The 18503-nt window shown below is 37.7% G+C and overlaps 3 protein-coding genes across 8 annotated transcripts in view; 1 reads left to right on the forward strand and 2 right to left on the reverse strand.

The window, feature by feature from the left end:
• LOC134649525 (uncharacterized) overlaps positions 1–3776 on the forward strand; it is a 30053-nt gene extending 26277 nt beyond the window's left edge. For 3 of the 5 annotated variants that reach the window (XM_063504286.1, XM_063504287.1, XM_063504289.1), the window contains 9 exons: positions 69–257; positions 335–472; positions 694–798; positions 1329–1643; positions 1731–1887; positions 1967–2133; positions 2231–2557; positions 2642–2821; positions 2909–3776. In XM_063504286.1, the coding sequence (XP_063360356.1) occupies positions 69–257; positions 335–472; positions 694–798; positions 1329–1643; positions 1731–1887; positions 1967–2133; positions 2231–2557; positions 2642–2821; positions 2909–3096 (1766 nt within the window). In that variant the 3' untranslated portion in view covers positions 3097–3776. The remainder of the gene's footprint in view (positions 1–68; positions 258–334; positions 473–693; positions 799–1328; positions 1644–1730; positions 1888–1966; positions 2134–2230; positions 2558–2641; positions 2822–2908) is intronic. The other 2 variants (XM_063504288.1, XM_063504290.1) reach the window with 1 other exon arrangement.
• A 1591-nt stretch (positions 3777–5367) lies between these two features.
• On the reverse strand, positions 5368–13542 carry LOC134649598 (2-acylglycerol O-acyltransferase 2-like). 2 transcript variants are annotated; one of them, XM_063504418.1, is made up of 6 exons: positions 13409–13542; positions 9925–10152; positions 9025–9468; positions 7227–7317; positions 6333–6441; positions 5368–5586 (listed from the first exon to the last, which is right to left on the reverse strand). In XM_063504418.1, exons 1-6 carry the CDS (start codon positions 13432–13434, stop codon positions 5429–5431), a joined length of 1056 nt encoding a protein of 351 aa, XP_063360488.1. In that variant the 5' UTR covers positions 13435–13542; the 3' UTR covers positions 5368–5428. The 2 variants fall into 2 exon arrangements, with proteins under 2 accessions (XP_063360488.1, XP_063360487.1); XM_063504417.1 differs by lacking the exon at positions 13409–13542 and adding an exon at positions 10437–10621.
• Positions 13543–14582: 1040 nt separating this feature from the next.
• Positions 14583–17480, reverse strand: LOC134649863 (structural maintenance of chromosomes protein 4-like). Its single transcript, XM_063504700.1, has 4 exons — positions 17172–17480; positions 16355–16581; positions 15614–15726; positions 14583–14763 (listed from the first exon to the last, which is right to left on the reverse strand). Exons 1-4 carry the CDS (start codon positions 17392–17394, stop codon positions 14592–14594), a joined length of 735 nt encoding a protein of 244 aa, XP_063360770.1. The 5' UTR covers positions 17395–17480; the 3' UTR covers positions 14583–14591.
• Between the last annotated feature and the right edge of the window lie 1023 nt (positions 17481–18503).

The following is an 18503-nucleotide window of genomic DNA, read 5'->3' on the forward strand; positions in this document are numbered from 1 at the left end:
GAAGTGGTGAATATTAAATAGACGGTTCATTATAATTTCAATGGTATTGCACATATGACATGTTTTAGACAGTAATGACTGCAAACAGTGTCCCAGAGTGCTGCTGGAGATAGAGCACATTGACGACGACGCTGACGGCGCCGGTATCAACTTTGTCAAGATTGATGACAAGCAGATGGCCAAGGAATTTGGAGTTTTCGCTTTACCTGCTGTGCTGTTCTTCAAAATGGGATCTAAAGACCCTGTCATTTACGCTGGTAAATACTGAAATAACATTATATCGATTTATTGACGGATGTATCTACAAGTCAAAGTATGATATTAAATATTGCAGGTGATCTTTACGATGAACATCAGTTATTAAACTGGTTGTTGACTCAAAAGAATCCAGCAGGTGATGTAATTGAAGCACTTGAGGGTAAAGAATTGCTCAAATTGATAGAAGAGGAAGGATCCCTTGCTGTGTACTTCTGTAAGTGTCGGCTTTGATCTTGTATCACACTATTAACACTGTACAGTCTGTACAATACACAACTAATTCACACAACGCTATACTAAAACTACTAGTTACGTAGGTAATTCAACCTGAAATATTAACCCACACAGGGAGGAGAAATACATTGTTACAGGTACAGAATCAATAGTAGTAGTATCTAATATAAATAAATAAGTAACCGTTAAAATTGTTATTAGGGAACAAAACGTTATGTGAATTATGCAATTCAAAAGCAATCCGAAAAGCACAGAAAAAGAAAGACAAAGAAAGAGATCCTGAAGACGAAGAGGCGCCAGAAGAGGGTACTCCTTCCCCTGAACACCCTTTACTTTAAAAAAAATCACGATTTTACCACCAGACCTTTTATGCCCCTGTATTTAGTCGCATCTTAAAAGACTATGAAGAATTTCACTGCACGTGCATGCGTAATTTTTTAGACTGTTGCATTGTATATCCGTTTATTTCCATATTGTTTTGCATTTTATTTTCTTATACTTATTCCAGTTGATAGTAGCGTCTTCGTAGGTAGAGCTCGATAACTTTTCTAGATCTAGTCACTAGACCAGGGATGGTGATGAATCTTATTTGATCAACGTGCCACAATTTTGTAAAAAAAATAGTAGAGTGGACAGACAGTCTAATGGACAGAAAATATTTTTTTGTATATTAAACAATACGAAAACCGCCATCTCTGTACTAGATTCATATCCTATCGTAGTTTTAATAAATGATGTGCAAGCTCAGAGTTACAGCACATAATATCCCCATCCAATTGCTAATAACTGACAACCTGTCGTAACAATTTAATTGGTAATATATATGCCCGTTTCAGATTCGCTTGACTGCGAGCAATGCGCTGGCATTTTGGAAGAACTGGAAAACATAGATGACGATTGTGACCGACATAAAATAAAGTTCGTGAAGACACAAGATTACTCGATAGCGGAGTCGTATGGAGTTACTGACTTCCCAGTGTTGGTGTATTTTGAGAACAATATTCCGAATGTGTACGAAGGTTCTCTGGCGGAGGAGGAAGAGGTGTTGCAATGGTTGATTACTCAGAAAACTGAAGACCGCATTGAATTGATAACCAGAGTGATGTTAGAAAATATGGTTGAAGAAACACAGTACTTGGCAGTATACTTTTGTAAGTAACGTTGTTTTCAAATGTACGACGACTTAATACCTACTTAATGCCTACCACATGCTTATCTTTCACAAATTTCTGTTCCAGACAAATTGAACTGTCATATTTGCGACGCTATTCTGGAAGGACTAGAGCAGATAGACGACGAATGCGACGTTTACGGTATTCATATGGTGAAAATACAAGATCCACAATTAGCCAAACGATATTCTATCAAGACCTTCCCGGCGATGGTTTACTTCAGGTATTTAAACAAAAATATAGAACTCTATGATCTTCTAAATCTGAAATATCACAAACTAAACCAGCAAACCTAATTTTAGGAATGGCAATCCACTGCTTTTTGAAGGTGATCTGCAGAATGAAGAATCAATTCTTGAATGGCTTATTGACGATGAAAATCGGGAGCTTGCAGATGAAATTGAATCCGTAAACGATAGAATGCTAGAGAGGCTCCTAGTTGAATCACATTTACTCGTCGTCTTCTTCTGTAAGTAATTTAATTTGCTTAGTTCTTAAATAATTAAAAAATATTAATGTTAACGTGAAAAGGATAATGTAACTAATTGTGTTTTTCGAAATTACAGATGATGATGAAGACTGCCCAGAATGTGAAGATCTGCTCGAATCACTAGAACAAATAGACGGTGAAGTAGATCAATTTGGTATCGATTTTGTGAAAATAGCCAGTCCAGAAGCGGCCGCGAAGTACAACATCATTAATATACCTTCTCTAGTGTATTTCCGCAAACAAGTACCCATGCTCTATGATGGCGACATCCATCAAGTTGATAAGGTTCTTAGTTGGCTAACTTCTCAAGACGTTTTTGAAATTAAAAATGAAATTGAGGAGGTCAACCGCAAAATGTTGGATAAATTGCTGGAGGAAAACGAATTTTTAGCTGTTTATTTCTGTAAGTATTATATTCATGATTCAAATATTTTTTATAATCACCATTTTTAAATATTAACAGAAATATTATTATTTTTGGTTGCAGATGAAAAATCACAAGAAAGTCGCGCTGTATTGGACAAATTGGAGAATATTGACAGCGAAACGGATAACTTGGATATAACTTTTGTAAAAATGGAAGACCCGCGATATGCAAGAAAATGGGGAGTCACTAAATTACCAGCTATCGTGTATTTTAGAAAGAGATTCCCAAGTATATACAGAGGTAAGATTTTTTTTTAAGATTGCATTTTTGTGTGTAAAGCACACGATACGAGTGATTAACATTTAAAAAATATTTACATCTTTAAAGGCGACACAATGAACGAAGAGGAAGTGCTGGACTGGCTTCGAAAGAATCGATTTAGACAGCCAGAGTTAAACATATTCATGTACGCTCTGATAGCGCTGTCAATAGCGTTCGTGATGTACACTGCGTTCCTGCTGCAGTGCTTCAAGCCCGCGCCGCCTGCGCCGGCACCGCATCCGAAGCAGGCGTGAGACAACACTACATTTCTATTTTGATTGTGACTTATCCGCCTTCAGGCTTGGATTTATTACCATGACTTTGACATATGATCCATTAACATTCAACTATCTTCCATCGAGTGTCTGTTGACAATGGATCAAATAAGATTAGACAATTTATAAGTTCTTGGGGATCAAACATTTTCTTTGATAGACATTTTAGAAGATATTACGAATTAATAGAACTCGCTTTGACAAAGCAATACTGGATTGACAATAGGCTAAGTTTTCTAAGAGTACTTTGGTTTGGAAATCTCTTTCATCATTTTACCAATAATGAGAATATTCGTATAAGTATTTTATTTCTAGCATTTTGAAAACGTTGCTGTTATCTTCCTTAAGACTGTTCGTAATCTTCTGGGTAGTATTACCTGTATGGATCTTAGTGTGCGATGAACCATTTTCCAATGTTTCTGTTTCGGTCGATTGATTGATCCTGTATTGATATCTACAACCTTGTTATTTCCGTTGAGTCTTTGATAAGTTTGCGTTTGAGTGATTTCGAGTTCTTTGGCAATGTCACTAATTTAATTGTCGTCAACTTTATTTGTTACTTTGGCGGCTATTTTATTTATTTATTTTATTTTCCGTGACATTGCTTTCGAGCTCCGTTCTAGTGACTGCCTAATAGGCGGGATCTTGCCATCAGAATGATACTAGGTACAATAGGGGAGTAAGTTATGGTTGTTCTAAATAATGCTCTATTTGTATCTATAATCTACCTACGTCACGAACATTTTGATTTTGTGTAATATTAGATACCTTAGTATTTCCTACTGCTCCTTTAATTATTTGCTTCGTGTATTTCGTAACTTTTTTATATCAATGATCCTGCTATAATCGTACACCATTCAGCCTAGTATAATTAAGTTTTAAAGTATAGTAGTAGCATGCCCGATATTCTCTGTATCATTCCCGCTATTATATGTATAATTATAATGATACCGTCATAAAGGAACGATAAGGGAAGCATTAAGCAGTTACGATATGTTATATGCTCAAAAGAGTCTGCGCGGTAAAAGGCGCGCGCGTTCGATGATAAAATTGTATATAAAATGTACATAATATAAATAAAAATAGTAAAACTTGGACTTTGGTTTCATTTTTGCCGTTGAACTTTATGTACCCAAATAAGTTTGTGCAGAAATTCACTGTTTTGTACAGAGTATCGACTATAGCGGAAAGAACAGGATGAAAGCCGTTCGAGGTTCATATCACTAAAACAATACATTTTGTAACAACATACGAAAATATATTAGTACCTTACATTTCACTTGTAACATAATTATATTTTATATTGCATGATGTTCATAGCTAGTCTAAAATAGATTTGCCCAAAGTTTATTATAAATATTTGAAATAATTATCCAAACTCTGGATAATTTCAATAGTAGAAATCTTCGGGCAAAAAATATTCCAGACAATTCTATTGTTATAAAATCCATTTTAAAGAACTTATTATTAATTTAAATTATCAGTCTATTCACATGGAATAATGTATCTTCTACCGTTGAGCTATCCCTTACGCTATATTATTTGATTGCTGAAATACGTTAGAAAAGGCTTTGTACCAATTAGTGACCTTAGATTCCACAAGAAAAAATATTATAGGAAATTTAATTGGGTAATTATGTTATCGGGTTTAAATTAAAACGAAATAGTTGATCGGCCCAATTTCAAACATTTGACCTACCTTGAAAATTTATGTTTTTTTCGGAGTATTATTAGTGATTTGGTAGGAATTAATTAAAAAATTTTACCTATCAAGGTACCTCTAACCTGCTTCTTATGCCGACTGTACACACTCATCGAGAACCTCTCGCCGAGAATCTCTTCAAAAACTCCACCCAGTTGGAGAATAACAAGACGTACTTACTGTATAAGGTACACTACATACCTAATACTTCTCCGCCTGTCTCGGGTAGGGTTGCCAGATCGAAAAGCGCTATTATCGGGAAAATAAATAAATTTTTCGGGATTTTGGGACTTAGGCCGGGAAAAAAACATTCAAATTAAAGTAATTGTATTAAAAACAACGATATTTTACATTATTGCCACTACGTCAGCTGCTCTGTCAATTACGGCTCGACTCGCTCGCTCGACGATAGTTCGGAACATGAAATTATTGTTTTATAACGTGAAGCTGTTTTTCGGGACAATTTTCACTTGGTCGGGAATCGGGAACACATGCTAAAAATCGGGAGAATCCCGCCAAATCCCGACCATCTGGCAACCCTAGTCTCGGGGTCTCTCGACGAACGTGTACAGCCGGCAAAACCTAAGGATGGATTGTAAAATATTCCTGTTACGTAATAACCAGATGTGTATTGTCCGCGTTCTTCAAGTACTTGTGCTTCTGCGCTTCGAAGAGATCCACGAGCCTCTGCGTGAACTGCGCGTGGACCGCGTCCACTTCGGCGTCGGTGGGTTCCAGGTTCTTTTGGACCTCCATGGGGGTGCCGACTGGAAGAAAATAATCCAAGTTGTGTGCTAAGTCATAAACAGACGCCTTAGGTACGCGTTAGGTATCCAGCATTTACAAATTTTGGAGTAGTAGATAGGTACCCAAAAAGTCGAGGGTTTTATTTTGTTTTTACGTAAGACAACTCGTTATGAAATGGTTTCAGTACCTACCTATATTTACTGATTTAGTGTGGCAAACCGGGAAACCAGTGAAAACATAAATATAGGGTAAGCGAGCCCGAGACAGCTTAGATCTCAAACGGCTCAAACCAAGTCGAAAATGTACCCACTGGAAAATCCCACAAGGAACCTTTCGATTGTTGACATAATAATTTGACCTTACGTGAACTTTGTTGCTACGATAAAAAAATAAAAATTGAAATCGTTTATTTTCGAAAAATATTCACTTGGATACAGTTTTTACTGACCTCCACACTAGGCAATGCCTGTCCCGCGGAGGAGAGAATGATAATCTTAACTACTTAGATAAATACAATAATGCTAGTGACGCGAATAACAATTTTAAAAGAAATTATTGCAGAAATATAAAGATATGTAAAGTCTACAAACGATAAGGTCGATAAGCCTTTGCTGCTAACACATGGGCTAGCATTGTACTTAAAGTGTCATTCAATAGAACTTGCTAACTATGTAAACAAACCGCCATACTAAAACTGACACTGTTCTAGTAACTTTTGTTTACATAGTTAGCAAGTTCTATTGAATGACACATTAGTTTTACTTACCGACAGTGGTGACGGGTGCACGAAGGGGCACCACGCCGAAGTTGTATTGGAACACGCCACGGCCCACCGGGAACATGGGAGAGATGCCGGTCCACCGCCGTACCGATTCCTGTAAATAGTGTTTAAAGGTTTTAATTTAGGTAGATCCACGTTCAGGCTCCTACTTAGTCGTCTACGTGACAGAGGGTGCGATCCACGTTCAGGCTCCTACTTAGTCCAACAGATATCGCTTGCCATCCAGCGCGGTAATGCCGCTAGTATCTTTGGCACTTTTGGGCTGGGTGGGGGTCGGAATGGGGGCGATAAGTAGGTTAGTTTATTAATAGTGTGCTTTTTTTATTTTTTATTTTAATGTAGTTTTAGTGTCTTTGTTTGTGTTTTTTTTAATTGTATTATTGTATTTATTAATTTATTAAATAATGTAATGTATTTGACATTTATAAAATAAAGTATTCGTTTAAAAATTATATAAAATTTAGGTACTAAATTTCTTGACTGCAAATGGTACATTGTTTACCAGAAAATACAAAGATACCAAGTCAGAAAATGGTATTTATTAAACAAGCATTTATTATAACAATCATAATACATAGGCAAAGGGGTAGATAATACATAGGTAGGATAGAAAAGGGGTTTCAATCGATGTGTGCAATCGGGCACCGTCGTCGAACCCAAGCCACCTGGCGGTGAACTTAAACCGGTGGCGTGTGCCTCAGATGCACATGCTGGTGGCGCGTAATAACGGCGATACTGATCCTGCATCTCAGTCAGAAAATGTCTATGAAGGATCTTACACAGATTAGGTTCTAATTTGCTTCGAGTTAAAAATACTGGTGAAGCAAATTCTTTGTACAGACCAAAATTACGTCACGATTTTGCCTTCGTTTTTCTTACCTGGAACCATCTCAGCCAGCTGTCCTGAGGGTTGTTAAGCGGCCGGAACACGTCGGGTTCGCCGAAAGAAAATACTGGCACGAGGGGCGCTCTGCACAAAAAAGTAGCGATGTAAACCGATGGTTCATAATCGCTTAAGTAACTTGATAAGCAATTTCTCCGGATCCTCCAATTACTCAATTCATTTTTAGGGTTCCGTACCCAAAGGGTAAAAACGGGACCCTATCACTAAGACTCCGCTGTCCGTCCGTCCGTCCGTCCGTCCGTCTGTCACCAGGCTGTATCTCACGAACCGTGATAGCTAGACAGTTGAAATTTTCACAGATGATGTATTTTTGTTGCCGCTATAACAACAAATACTAAAAACAGAATAAAATAAAGATTTCAGTGGGGCTCCCATACAACAAACGTGATTTTTGACCGAAGTTAAAAGCAACGTCGGGCGGGGTCAGTACTTGGATGGGTGATCGTTATTTTGCTTGTTTTTAGGGTTCCGTACCCAAAGGGTAAAAACGGGACCCTATTACTAAGACTCCGCTGTCCGTCCGTCCGTCCGTCTGTCACCAAGCTGTATCTCACGAACCGTGATAGCTAGACAGTTGAAATTTTCACAGATGATGTATTTCTGTTGCCGCTATAACAACAAATACTAAAAACAGAATAAAATAAAGATTTAAGTGGGGCTCCCATACAACAAACGTGATTTTTGACCGAAGTTAAGCAACGTCGGGCGGTCAGTACTTGGATGGGTGACCGTTTTTTTGCTTGTTTTGCTCTATTTTTTGTTGATGGTGCGGAACCCTCCGTGCGCGAGTCCGACTCGCACTTGGCCGGTTTTTCAACAACACAAATCGAGTCTATAGAGTATTTTGCTACTTCCATTTTATATGCAGGTCTTAACCACATTTGACCGTATAGGTATTATTGAAATACAAGAAGAGTAGGTACCTATTTTCCTTGGCTGGCCGTTGCTACTCAATTTGTAACTTGAGAATTCAGATTTTCGTCAACCTATTGATATCCTTGGTCAATAGAACTATGTCAAATTGACGTCCTAATATTTTTGTAGGTAGGTATTTGTCAGATTAAATTGTTTTTACCGTGTACTTTGCTTTGTTTCGAGTTGGTTGACTAAACTTTAGCTATAACACAAATAAAATAAACAATATATTTGTAGGTATGTACAATAGGTATCTACATAAATGTATAATGGTGGAGCAAACAAACAAAGTCAATACGCAATTAGCGCAAATTCCGGGTCAATAAAATAAAATTGACAAAACACTAGGTACTTTGCAAAACAAAAACATCAGATGAGTACCGAGTTATAAATAAGTTGATTAATGAGGGTTAATATACAAAGGGCGTTCATTTAGATAAAATCATTGAAGTGAACTCCAATGAATATGATAAATAATAACAACAAATAATGTAGTAATACGCGCCAAACCCGATCTCTTGTTAGTTGCTATCAATATGGTATGTATGTATTTCTATAATGGGAAGTTCCGAAGAAATTTGGCTAAGTATCTCTTTAGATAGGTATCCCCTCTGAGGCTTTGACTGCTTAGCATATGGCTTGCGTTTTCCTGCGCGACACCAATAACATTGACATATCGCTGGCCCAATATTACAGGGTTCTATGTTTCACTTTTATCGAACTGAAATTTGAACTTGTCATAGTGACATTAAGTCGAATTTCAACTATCTTGAAAATGTAACATCGAATTAACCCTGTAATATTGGGCCAGCGATATCTCACTGCCCACAATTAGACAAATTAAACAGGCACTCTTACCCTGACGCCATCGCGATACGGATAAATCCCTTCCTCCTGCTCAAGATGACACTGTACTCTCCAGGATGCGAGTCCAACGCCTCAGCGGCCCCACCAACGATCAATGCCACACATTTGCCTTTATGCTTCTTCTTGTCCAGCAGATGCAATAAACTTTCTCTTGACGATGTGCAAGCGCCCAGCCCAAGAATCAAATCCCTGAAGAACGGTACTAGGAAATGCCCGCCTAAAGTTATCATATTACAGCTCATTCCCGGGAATATCTTGTAGAAGTCCAAGGCGTTTGTAGCGAAAGCCCCGAAGGCACCGGTGCAGACAACGCCGTGTGGGAAACATGCGAGGAGGTAGTTTCTGGATGGATCCAGTTCCGCCGTTTTGACGAGCTTGAGGGGGAAATAGTCGCGGTAGTAACGCCACCAGGCCCAGTTTCTGACCCATTCAAACCTGAAAGAGAAAGATACATAATAATATGTACCAGGGTAATTTTGTCCGAAGAAGCGCAGCACAGGTTTGGTGCGGTTTACACTAGTCCACAAAACCAGAACAAACCCACACCGCAATCCCAGGTCATATTAATTACAATCTTGGAATTTACGAGTTTTTACAACGGTACGAATGAATCATTGGATTTCATATTTACCAATTAAGTACTTTTCAGTTAAGGAAAACATCGTGAGGAAACCGAATTTATCCCAAAAAGACCCAGTTTACATTCTGCTTGAAAGTCAGAAAGTCAAATGGCAGTTTGAGATTAAGCTGCCAAATACGGACCCCGAGTACCCTTAAGGATGCATTCGAGATCGAAATCGCTAACATCAGGATGCGGATCGTCACTACTAATACCACCATATCCTTCATTGTTTTACACTCTTTAGGGAGGTGTCTAAGATAGGTACTTACGTGCGTCCCCCTCTAGCCGGCGTGTCAATATCCCTCAACATCCACACGGCGTACATAATGCCGAGCCACCAGTACTGCGAGTACAGCAGCTTGAAGAACAGGTAGATGGCGAAGGCTTCCCCGAACAACACCAGGCTGATCCACCCGATGGCGCCGAGGGTCTGGAGGCGCCGAGCCATGGGCAGGTCTAGTGGCGCCCATTGTACGCCTAGGGCGTCTGATAGGCTCCTGGAATTAGGTAGAATTAGAGGTAATGTATACTGCTATACATATAAGGATAGGGCAGTGAACTGGGTCATCGTGGGTTTTAGGCGGTAGTAACTGTCCTTTACAACCGCCATTAGCTTTACTATATACCGGGTTTAGGCGGTAGTAAAGACAGACAGCATCAGGAAGATATATTAGTCGCATGTTTTCTGGAGTCCGATCCGGAACCTATACGCGATATAGGTATTCCACGTTTTCCACGTGTTAGAATTGTAACATTGGGGATGTGAATTAGACCTACTTACCCTGGATATGACTTGCTTTTTGGAGTTCTTGACATTTTGTTATTTTTACCCAACAACGAAAGTGGTAATAAGGATAGTTTACGCACTCAAATAAAAATTACAAAATGCCAATCTAGTGATTAAAACTGCATTTATGTATATTTGGTATTATTGTTACATTTTAAAATTATTTTATTATTTTTGGTGAAAATTACATGTTTGATTTACTTAGGAGTTTATTGTCTATTATAATCGCGTTGGTTTAGCGCCAATGACGTCGTTAGGTTAATTTTAATGATAGTCTCGTGAAGTAATAAAAAAGCGGCCAATTGCGAGTCGGACTCGCCCATGAAGGGTTCCGTATTTAGGGGATTTATGACGTATTAAAAAAAAAAACTACTTACTAGATCTTGTTCAAACCAATTTTCGGTGGAAGTTTGCATGGTAATGTACATCATATATTTTTTTTAGTTTTATCATTCTCTTATTTTAGAAGTTACAGGGGGGGGGGGACACACACATTTTACCACTTTGGATTGAGCAAATCTAAGAAAGAATAGTATAGGTACCTAACCTAATGTAGGTCTAACTGGGCCTAATCCTAAAACCTAATAAATCATGTAAGATCTATAATCAATAATAATGATGCATTGCATCATTACCTAAAGTTCAATAGCCAAGCTATCTGCATGTGTACAAGTACAACTGTGCATAGGAAGTGACCAGATTACTGTGGATACACATATGATATGGCTTACATTAGGTACTTATTTACATAAAGAAGTCTAATTCATAATTTTAATAAAAAAAGAACGTTTTCAAAATATCCCAGGCTCCTTAATCATTTCTTCGAAGTTCGAAGTCGTGCAGCGAGCAGCGACTTCAGAGTAAATAAACCGATACAAACAAGTGAGGTAGGTACGTACCACAAACCATCATTAATATGTGCCAAAATTTCGCCAAAATCCATGTTTCCACACACTTTTAGATGCAACAACACACTTGAGCCAAATCAATCAACAGGATACCAAATATATGTTCATATGTTTATCAGTCAATAACACTTGTCAGGTACTTTGATATCCTATCAGGACTATCTTTCCGATTACTGTTTAAACTGAAACCTTATTGCCTTGGAAATATCAATCATTTGTGTGTAATGATGAAATCAATTATTTTCGGTAAAGTAATTCCTAATCTAGTATGAGACCCAGTCCATAATCGTTAGGTGCCTATCGTATCAGTAACTAAGAGAGGCCAAGATTATGTTTAAGTGCATTAAATCTGCATGGGGCAGCATATTAGAAGGCCCCATCCCATATCTGTTTATTGCGAAGAGTATCAAGTTTAGATAAGTTTCCGCTTTATTTTCGCGCAAGGGAGAGTGCATGGACTAAGAGGGCAGTACCTATATTACTACCTTCAATGTCAAGTTTAAGTTTTTTAAATTTTTTATTTATTAGCCCGCAAAGCGGCAGACCCACGAATCACTAACTAAGTAAGTAGTCGTGAAATTAGATCATTTTACTAACTGAAAAACCACACAATCTTCATCACGTTTTCGTCATATAATAATGCAATATATAGCTCCGTTATCGTAAATTCGTAACACAATGACTAGTGTTTAACCGACGATAACTGACGCATAAAAGAATAGCGTCACCAATAGCGACTGACCTTTCATCTTAGTAATAAACAGGCGTCTAAGTAAGAACTAAAATGACCTATTCTTAACCTTGCCATTAATTCAGATAGCGTTGGTCATATTACGCTTAGCAAAGAGCTATTGTGTTTAGAAGAGGTGTAATGACAAAGTAAAAATCGTACCCCGAGTTTTACAGTAAAACTAATAGATGGCGCTATACGACGCCATATGTTTTGCGGTAATTTATTTGTTAAACAAACGTAGGTAAACTTTTGACAACGAGGGTACTGCGTAATGTATTTACGGAGCTATGTATATCGCCATCAATATTAGCCTTACATTTTTTTTAAGCCTAGTGCAAGGCATTATAGACATACGTAGATAAATCGAAAGCTAAGCTACATATACCTACGGTGGAACAAGATAGCAATATCGCTTATTGCTATATATCCCTCCCTCTATACCTAACGTAAAACTGCGTAGACAATAGACTATACATATCTTATATGTACAAGCAATGAATCTTTGCGTTTAGTCTTGAGTTACCTAACCTATACAACCTGACGTGTAAGACAGAATTAACCCACTTAGATATCAGCTGTTTTTACCTATATACAGATCCACACATAGCCTAGGTAGATAAAATCATGGCTGGTGTTGTAATGAGTTACAAATATAAATAGGTAATACAATGCCGCAATATAGTTGTAGTTACCCACAGGTGAAGTAATCGCGCTGAATGATGCCAAAAATGTGAGTGCGGCTGTTGAGGGTCCTACTAAATGAGTAGGCGAGTCACCATCACTTGTTTTACACAATTTTGAGACTAATTATCACGGCAGGTGTCCGTTAGTCTCCTCCCTTAGCCCATTATCTAATCCATCCAACTTGCAAATCAATAGGCCATGACCTTAGATCCCATCGCAACACAAAAGTGCTGCACTGCAATAGTCTTTGCACCTGACGGAGACCATCTCCGGATGTATCATATTGTGCGCTCGGGGATGGTATCCGCCTCGTGTATGTGTATCTTTGTTTTTAGATTAAATTGCCTTAAAGAGTCTCTGCGCTGTTGGCTTTGGCCGCATACACGCCTCCCAAAGATCCGGGACTATGGAGTCACGTACCCCCGAGGTGGGGGGTCCCGATATATGGAAAGGGCAAACAATGTGTTTACTATTATAGATAGGTATTTTCCGATTAAATACGGAGGTGGGCACCTAATTGTAAAAATGCTCAGTTCCTAATCAGTTCAACCTTTAGAAAAACAAATTCTGCTACGACTGTAACTAATACAAACTAAAAAAGAACTTAGCACCTATATTTAAAATTATAAAAACTTACGCACTTGATAGGAGTTGTAATCAATTCCATCGTGCCCACGTGAACGACACAACAAACTGTTGTAGAAATGTCTTGTTTGTCATAAAACCACACTGCACAAGCGAACGGCGGCGCGCCGCGAGTTCCACTAACAAACTGAACTAAATAACAATTAAATTTATCAACACATGTATAGTATTGAAGGACTTAAGAACTCGTTCTACTAGTTAGGTAGTTTTATTTTAATCAAGATACTACATGTTTGTGATCTTGAAGATATTATCCGGTCCCGGCTTCCGAATTGCCCCGAGGTCCGAGTCTGAGATACAGCACTATTACCTGTTCTACGGCGGTAGGTACTAAAAACAATAAATACCTACTTTAAACTGGCCATTGATAGACCTTATACCTTGGCAATAAAGATTATGAATTGTCAATTAACAGTGTGGACTATGATCTTTACCCAGTCGTGTGTACAAATTACCCTCAAGGACCAATTTAAAATAATAGGTAAACTATTTAAAATGGAGGAACGAAAGGGCAAAGTGGAAGACCCCGATTGTAACAAAAGAGGGTAGCCTTCAAGTATAAAAGATGTACGAGGTCATGTCATGAGATGTCATTTGTATTTCCATTAAAAAGTGGTAAAACGAGTATAAAATATCGTCATTACATATTTCCTTTAGGATTTTAAGGTTTCACAACAGTGAAGTACCATACAAAGAAAAGTAGGTATACATTCATTTGTATTATCAATGGAAAAAGGACCTTGCGCTAAGCGTTTTAACGTTCACATTGAAATGCCGTGCTTTAAGATGTAGATATAGATGCGGCTGATGCGGTCATAAACCGAAATTTAGATCCATAAATCCAATCGTGCAAACAATTTCAAATAGTTAAATTAAGAATGTATATGTTGCTGCACACAACTGTAAACAGCAACAGTCAGCCACCCAGAATGGACGTATAGAAATTCATGCCATAAACTAGGGCTCCGATTTTTCGATTTAGGGTCTCTTCAACGCCACTTCAACGCACTATACTCGTACCTATTGTATTGTAGACCAGGCCGCCCTGTCTGTTGCTCTGTGCAAGTGTGCAGCACGCAGCTTTGTGGTATTTTACAAACAGAATACACTGGACTCTGTGACATTATGTGTGTCTAACAAACTACAATAGGTAAATTAAACAAAAAATAATAATACTAACTATTTATTAGCACCCATTTTGAAATCACTGTCAATTATTTCTCTATACTTCTTGATCCTGGTCTCCGCGTCTTTGACGTTGTCTTTCAAGTCCTTGTGTAGTTCGCTATACGCCCTGATCGACTGACTTGTCTCCGTGAAGATGTTCTGCAGGATCTGAAGGTGCAATATTCTGAGAATGACAGAAAAACGTTTTTAGTTGGTAATAGAAGTATATGGTGGAAAGATTTGCTGGCTATGGACACAGAATAAATAATAGTACTAGGTACAGATACCTAGTACTATTATTTATTCTGTGTCCATAGCCAGCAAATCTGACTCACTCTCTAACAAAACGCGTCTGTCACGATCAGGACAGATATGGCCGCTAGGTGGCGACAGCGCCACGCGCGGCTTATGGCTAGCCACCAAAATTGGTGTGGAACGGATGTATTTTTAGCTACCTGTAGCAAAGCGACGAAATCGCGGAGTGAGCCACGCCTGCTATGGATGAGGTCTTGGTGGCTCAGATGGCAGAGCGCTGGAGTATCGATCCAGAGGCCGTGAGTTCAAGTCTCACCCAAGGCAGTAATTTCTCCACTTTTAAATTTATTCTAAGCTTAATAGCATCGTTCGTAGACGTTTCTGCTTGTTAAAAATTAAAATAGAAGTTAACATAATAAAGCCCTTTTACAGAACAAAAAAATAGCCTATTTACAATATATTTTTTATACAAGATGTGATTTGAGTGTTGTGATGATGAAAAAGATGTGGTGGGATGTGAGTTTACCATTTTATCCCACAACACAATGTATGTTTTGTGTTGTGTGTGAGTGTGTAGCAAATAACCAGCATTCCCAATTTATGCTATTCATTGTGTGTCTCAATCTGTCATTTTGACTTATGCATATGTAATAAGAAAGGGATAAAACATAAATTAACTAATTGAAGCTCGTAAAGTTTTATGAATAATGTTTGGCCCTAGACAAACAGTTCCATGCAATACTCATTTTTTTTAGGTTTGAGTTCAGATGTTAACTCACTTGGACTTGAGCTCCAAACTCCTGGTCTTGAGGGTGAGAAGCTCTGTGGAGGACTCACTGAACTTGGTGGCATCATGCAGCCGGTGATTAAGCCACTCCATCATCAGCTCCACCTGAAATATATATCTTCCTAAGTATACTTAATGACTTAAAAAACACCACCTCAAGAATACTTTCAATGAAGCTATGATACATTGCATGCCAAGAAATTTAAACTTATTGAAACCCTGGTTTCCCTTAAAACATAAGTACATTTGAGGCAAGAAACCATAATATAAATTAATAGTAATTTCAAAGGAATAACCCTGAAGCAAGAGAGAGAAGAATGATTAAGGCAAATAAACTCTTTCTCATAATTTATTTCCATGGGCAAACCCCTTAACCCTCTGCTATAAGCTTTGCAACTATGTACATGTTTTTTTGTCAATGTTCGCAATAAAGTCTTTATCTATCTATAGTTCGTTTTTTTTAGCATTAGAAAGAACTTGCAAGAAGGTAAGCTATCTTGACATGTCTTTTAATTGAAAAACGCTTTTTATAAATCAAAAACTATTACTTATGAAAGCAGAAGAATATAAATGATCGTATTAAATTCATAATTGTTACATATTTGCCGACTGCCGTAACTTATTTTTAAAATGTGTTTTTCAATTAAAAGACACATCAAGATTGTTTACCTTATTTCTAATGCTAAAAAAAACGAACTATAATGTTCTCATGCATTTTATATGAAGATATTACTTTCTCAGATTCCTGTTCCTGCAAAGTGTTGACCTTTTCGTCCAAGCTCTCCTGAAGCTCCTGGATCTTCTGTTTGCGGGCATCTTTGCTGGAGAGGCTTGTTCGCTTCAGCTGCTCAAGCTCTGCGATGTATGCCGGAAGCTTGCCCTGGATCTTGGCTGATATTGCCTGCATCAGCTCTGATTGCTCGTCATAGCTCAGCTCTCTTGTTGTTTGGTTCATGAGACCTGGAATGAATAAAAATAACTTAAAAAAAATTGTAATTGCCTTCTCCATCCATCTTGGTCATCAGCATACATTGGGGTTTTTAGTGCGGGAATAATTGTGTATTTTTAGTTTTGTTTATTGTAAAATAACCAAACTATGAATTACAAATCGGTAGTAAGCGTGCAGTGTCACAGAATGAATAATAGTACTAAGTACAGAAGACTCACTCTCTAAGAAAACGCGTCTGTTACGATCAGCACAGATATGGCCGCTAGGTGGCGACAGCGCCACGCGCGGATATGGCTTTCCCCAAAATTGGGGCCGAAGGGAATACTTTTAGCTACCTGTAGCAAAGCGACGAAATCGCGGAGTGAGACACGCCTGGCCATGTCCAAATGTGCTTAGAAATGTCAAAAGTATCAAAGTATTTATTTTTGACTAGTGTAAAACATTCCGGCACCAAAAACCCTGATGTATGATCAGTGCTGACCTGCTGAGGGTCATGACCCTTAGTCATCATTTTATCCCTCAGCATGTTGCTGAATTTTCGGATTTGTTGACAACCAGAAATTAGCTGTTATTTACAAAAAACTGAAATGACCATTCTTACCCAGTAAAGTAGATGTGCTTTCATCGACTGTGCTTAGCTTGTGTAAACTAGAATAATGAGATAAATCACAGTCCGCAATAATCCTATTAACTTTGCCAATTAGTTTTGATGAAATCTTGCTATTGGGGTCACTGCAGACTTCTTTAATAATTTCCAGCAGAATGTTCTCTTGGGACGTCTTTAAATCTATGTTGAAGTTCTCAGTATTGGTTGTGGAATCCATGTTTTGTTAAGAAAAAGGACAAGTTATTAATAACTCACGTAAAAATTAAATAAACCAATAAATAACATACACAACAACAACCAAAGAGATGTTGTCAAGGTAACGTAACTGTAGATTATTTTTCAAATTTGACATTTTGTCATTGATTTCGTTCTATTTGTTCATTCTGTGTTGGACATTACTTTTTGTTATTATTATTTTTTCTCTTTTTTATTTAAAACTTTACTGAACTATGTATTTTTTTTTTCCTTCAATATTTTGCTATAAATTAGAATTTTTTTTATTTTAATACAATTCTGAACGAGTGTACGGTAAAATCCAGCAAAATAATGTTAGGCATAGTTGATTGGTTGATATATCGAGAACTAATGGTTTATCTCTTTCACTCTTTAGTGTAATATAATGCTACACTAGCGCCAAACTATACTAGACAGATATGAAATGTGTGACAGTGACATTATAATACAATACAAACGAATTTTAATTCTTTACAAAAGAAATTGACAATTTGGTTAAGCGATTAAAGCGTTTATCCCGTTTTGGTTTTGCCCATGGTATAATAATATACTCCGCCTGGTACTCTCTTCCGAGATTCGCGAATGACCTAACTGTCACTTGCCTACATCATCATGCTGTTTACAGGTTCTCAAACTTTAAAATGTGGGAGAATTTTAACCAACGGTGAAAATTATTTTAACGGCATTAATTTTAAGTTATTCATGTAGAAACATAGTAAAATAAAACAAATCTATACTGCACTTTTCACTCCTACTCTTACAGTTCCGAATAGAGCAGCCAACCATTTTCGTAACAAAACATTAATTACCAAGCTTACGACGTGAAAAGTTTGGAAAACACTGCGACTGCTGACACTGAGCGAGAAGGAAATAACAATTAACACGCGTTCGACAAGGATGACGGTCAGGGACAAAATGGCGGATTGTCAAATGTGACAGCGCTATCCTGTGTTGCCAGTAGTGTAAACAGAATTACCCGAACGTCTGAAATTTCTGTCGTGAATCGGAAGATATTGCTAACGAATAATTAAAAATGACGTGTTATTGTAAAATTTAAGATAAAATACATATAAATGAAAATTATAAAATAAT

This window comes from Cydia amplana, chromosome 7, assembly GCF_948474715.1.
Source record: "Cydia amplana chromosome 7, ilCydAmpl1.1, whole genome shotgun sequence".
Lineage (NCBI taxonomy): Eukaryota > Metazoa > Arthropoda > Insecta > Lepidoptera > Tortricidae > Cydia > Cydia amplana.

What these genes read in the sequence shown, in the direction of transcription:
- LOC134649598 (XM_063504417.1), bottom strand. Translation starts at nt 10,471, where the DNA reads ATGTCAAGAACTCCAAAAAGCAAGTCATATCCAGG. An exon ending in CCGGCTAGAGGGGGACGCAC is followed by an intron (nt 9,469 to 9,924) that starts GTAAGTACCTAT and finishes TTTCTCTTTCAG; the next exon opens with GTTTGAATGGGTCAGAAACT. An exon ending in TGCACCCGTCACCACTGTCG is followed by an intron (nt 5,587 to 6,332) that starts GTAAGTAAAACT and finishes ATTTTCTTCCAG; the next exon opens with TCGGCACCCCCATGGAGGTC.
- LOC134649863 (XM_063504700.1), bottom strand. Translation starts at nt 17,394, where the DNA reads ATGGATTCCACAACCAATACTGAGAACTTCAACATAGATTTAAAGACG. An exon ending in AAGCACATCTACTTTACTGG is followed by an intron (nt 16,582 to 17,171) that starts GTAAGAATGGTC and finishes TATTCATTCCAG; the next exon opens with GTCTCATGAACCAAACAACA. An exon ending in AGTTTGGAGCTCAAGTCCAA is followed by an intron (nt 14,764 to 15,613) that starts GTGAGTTAACAT and finishes TGTCATTCTCAG; the next exon opens with AATATTGCACCTTCAGATCC.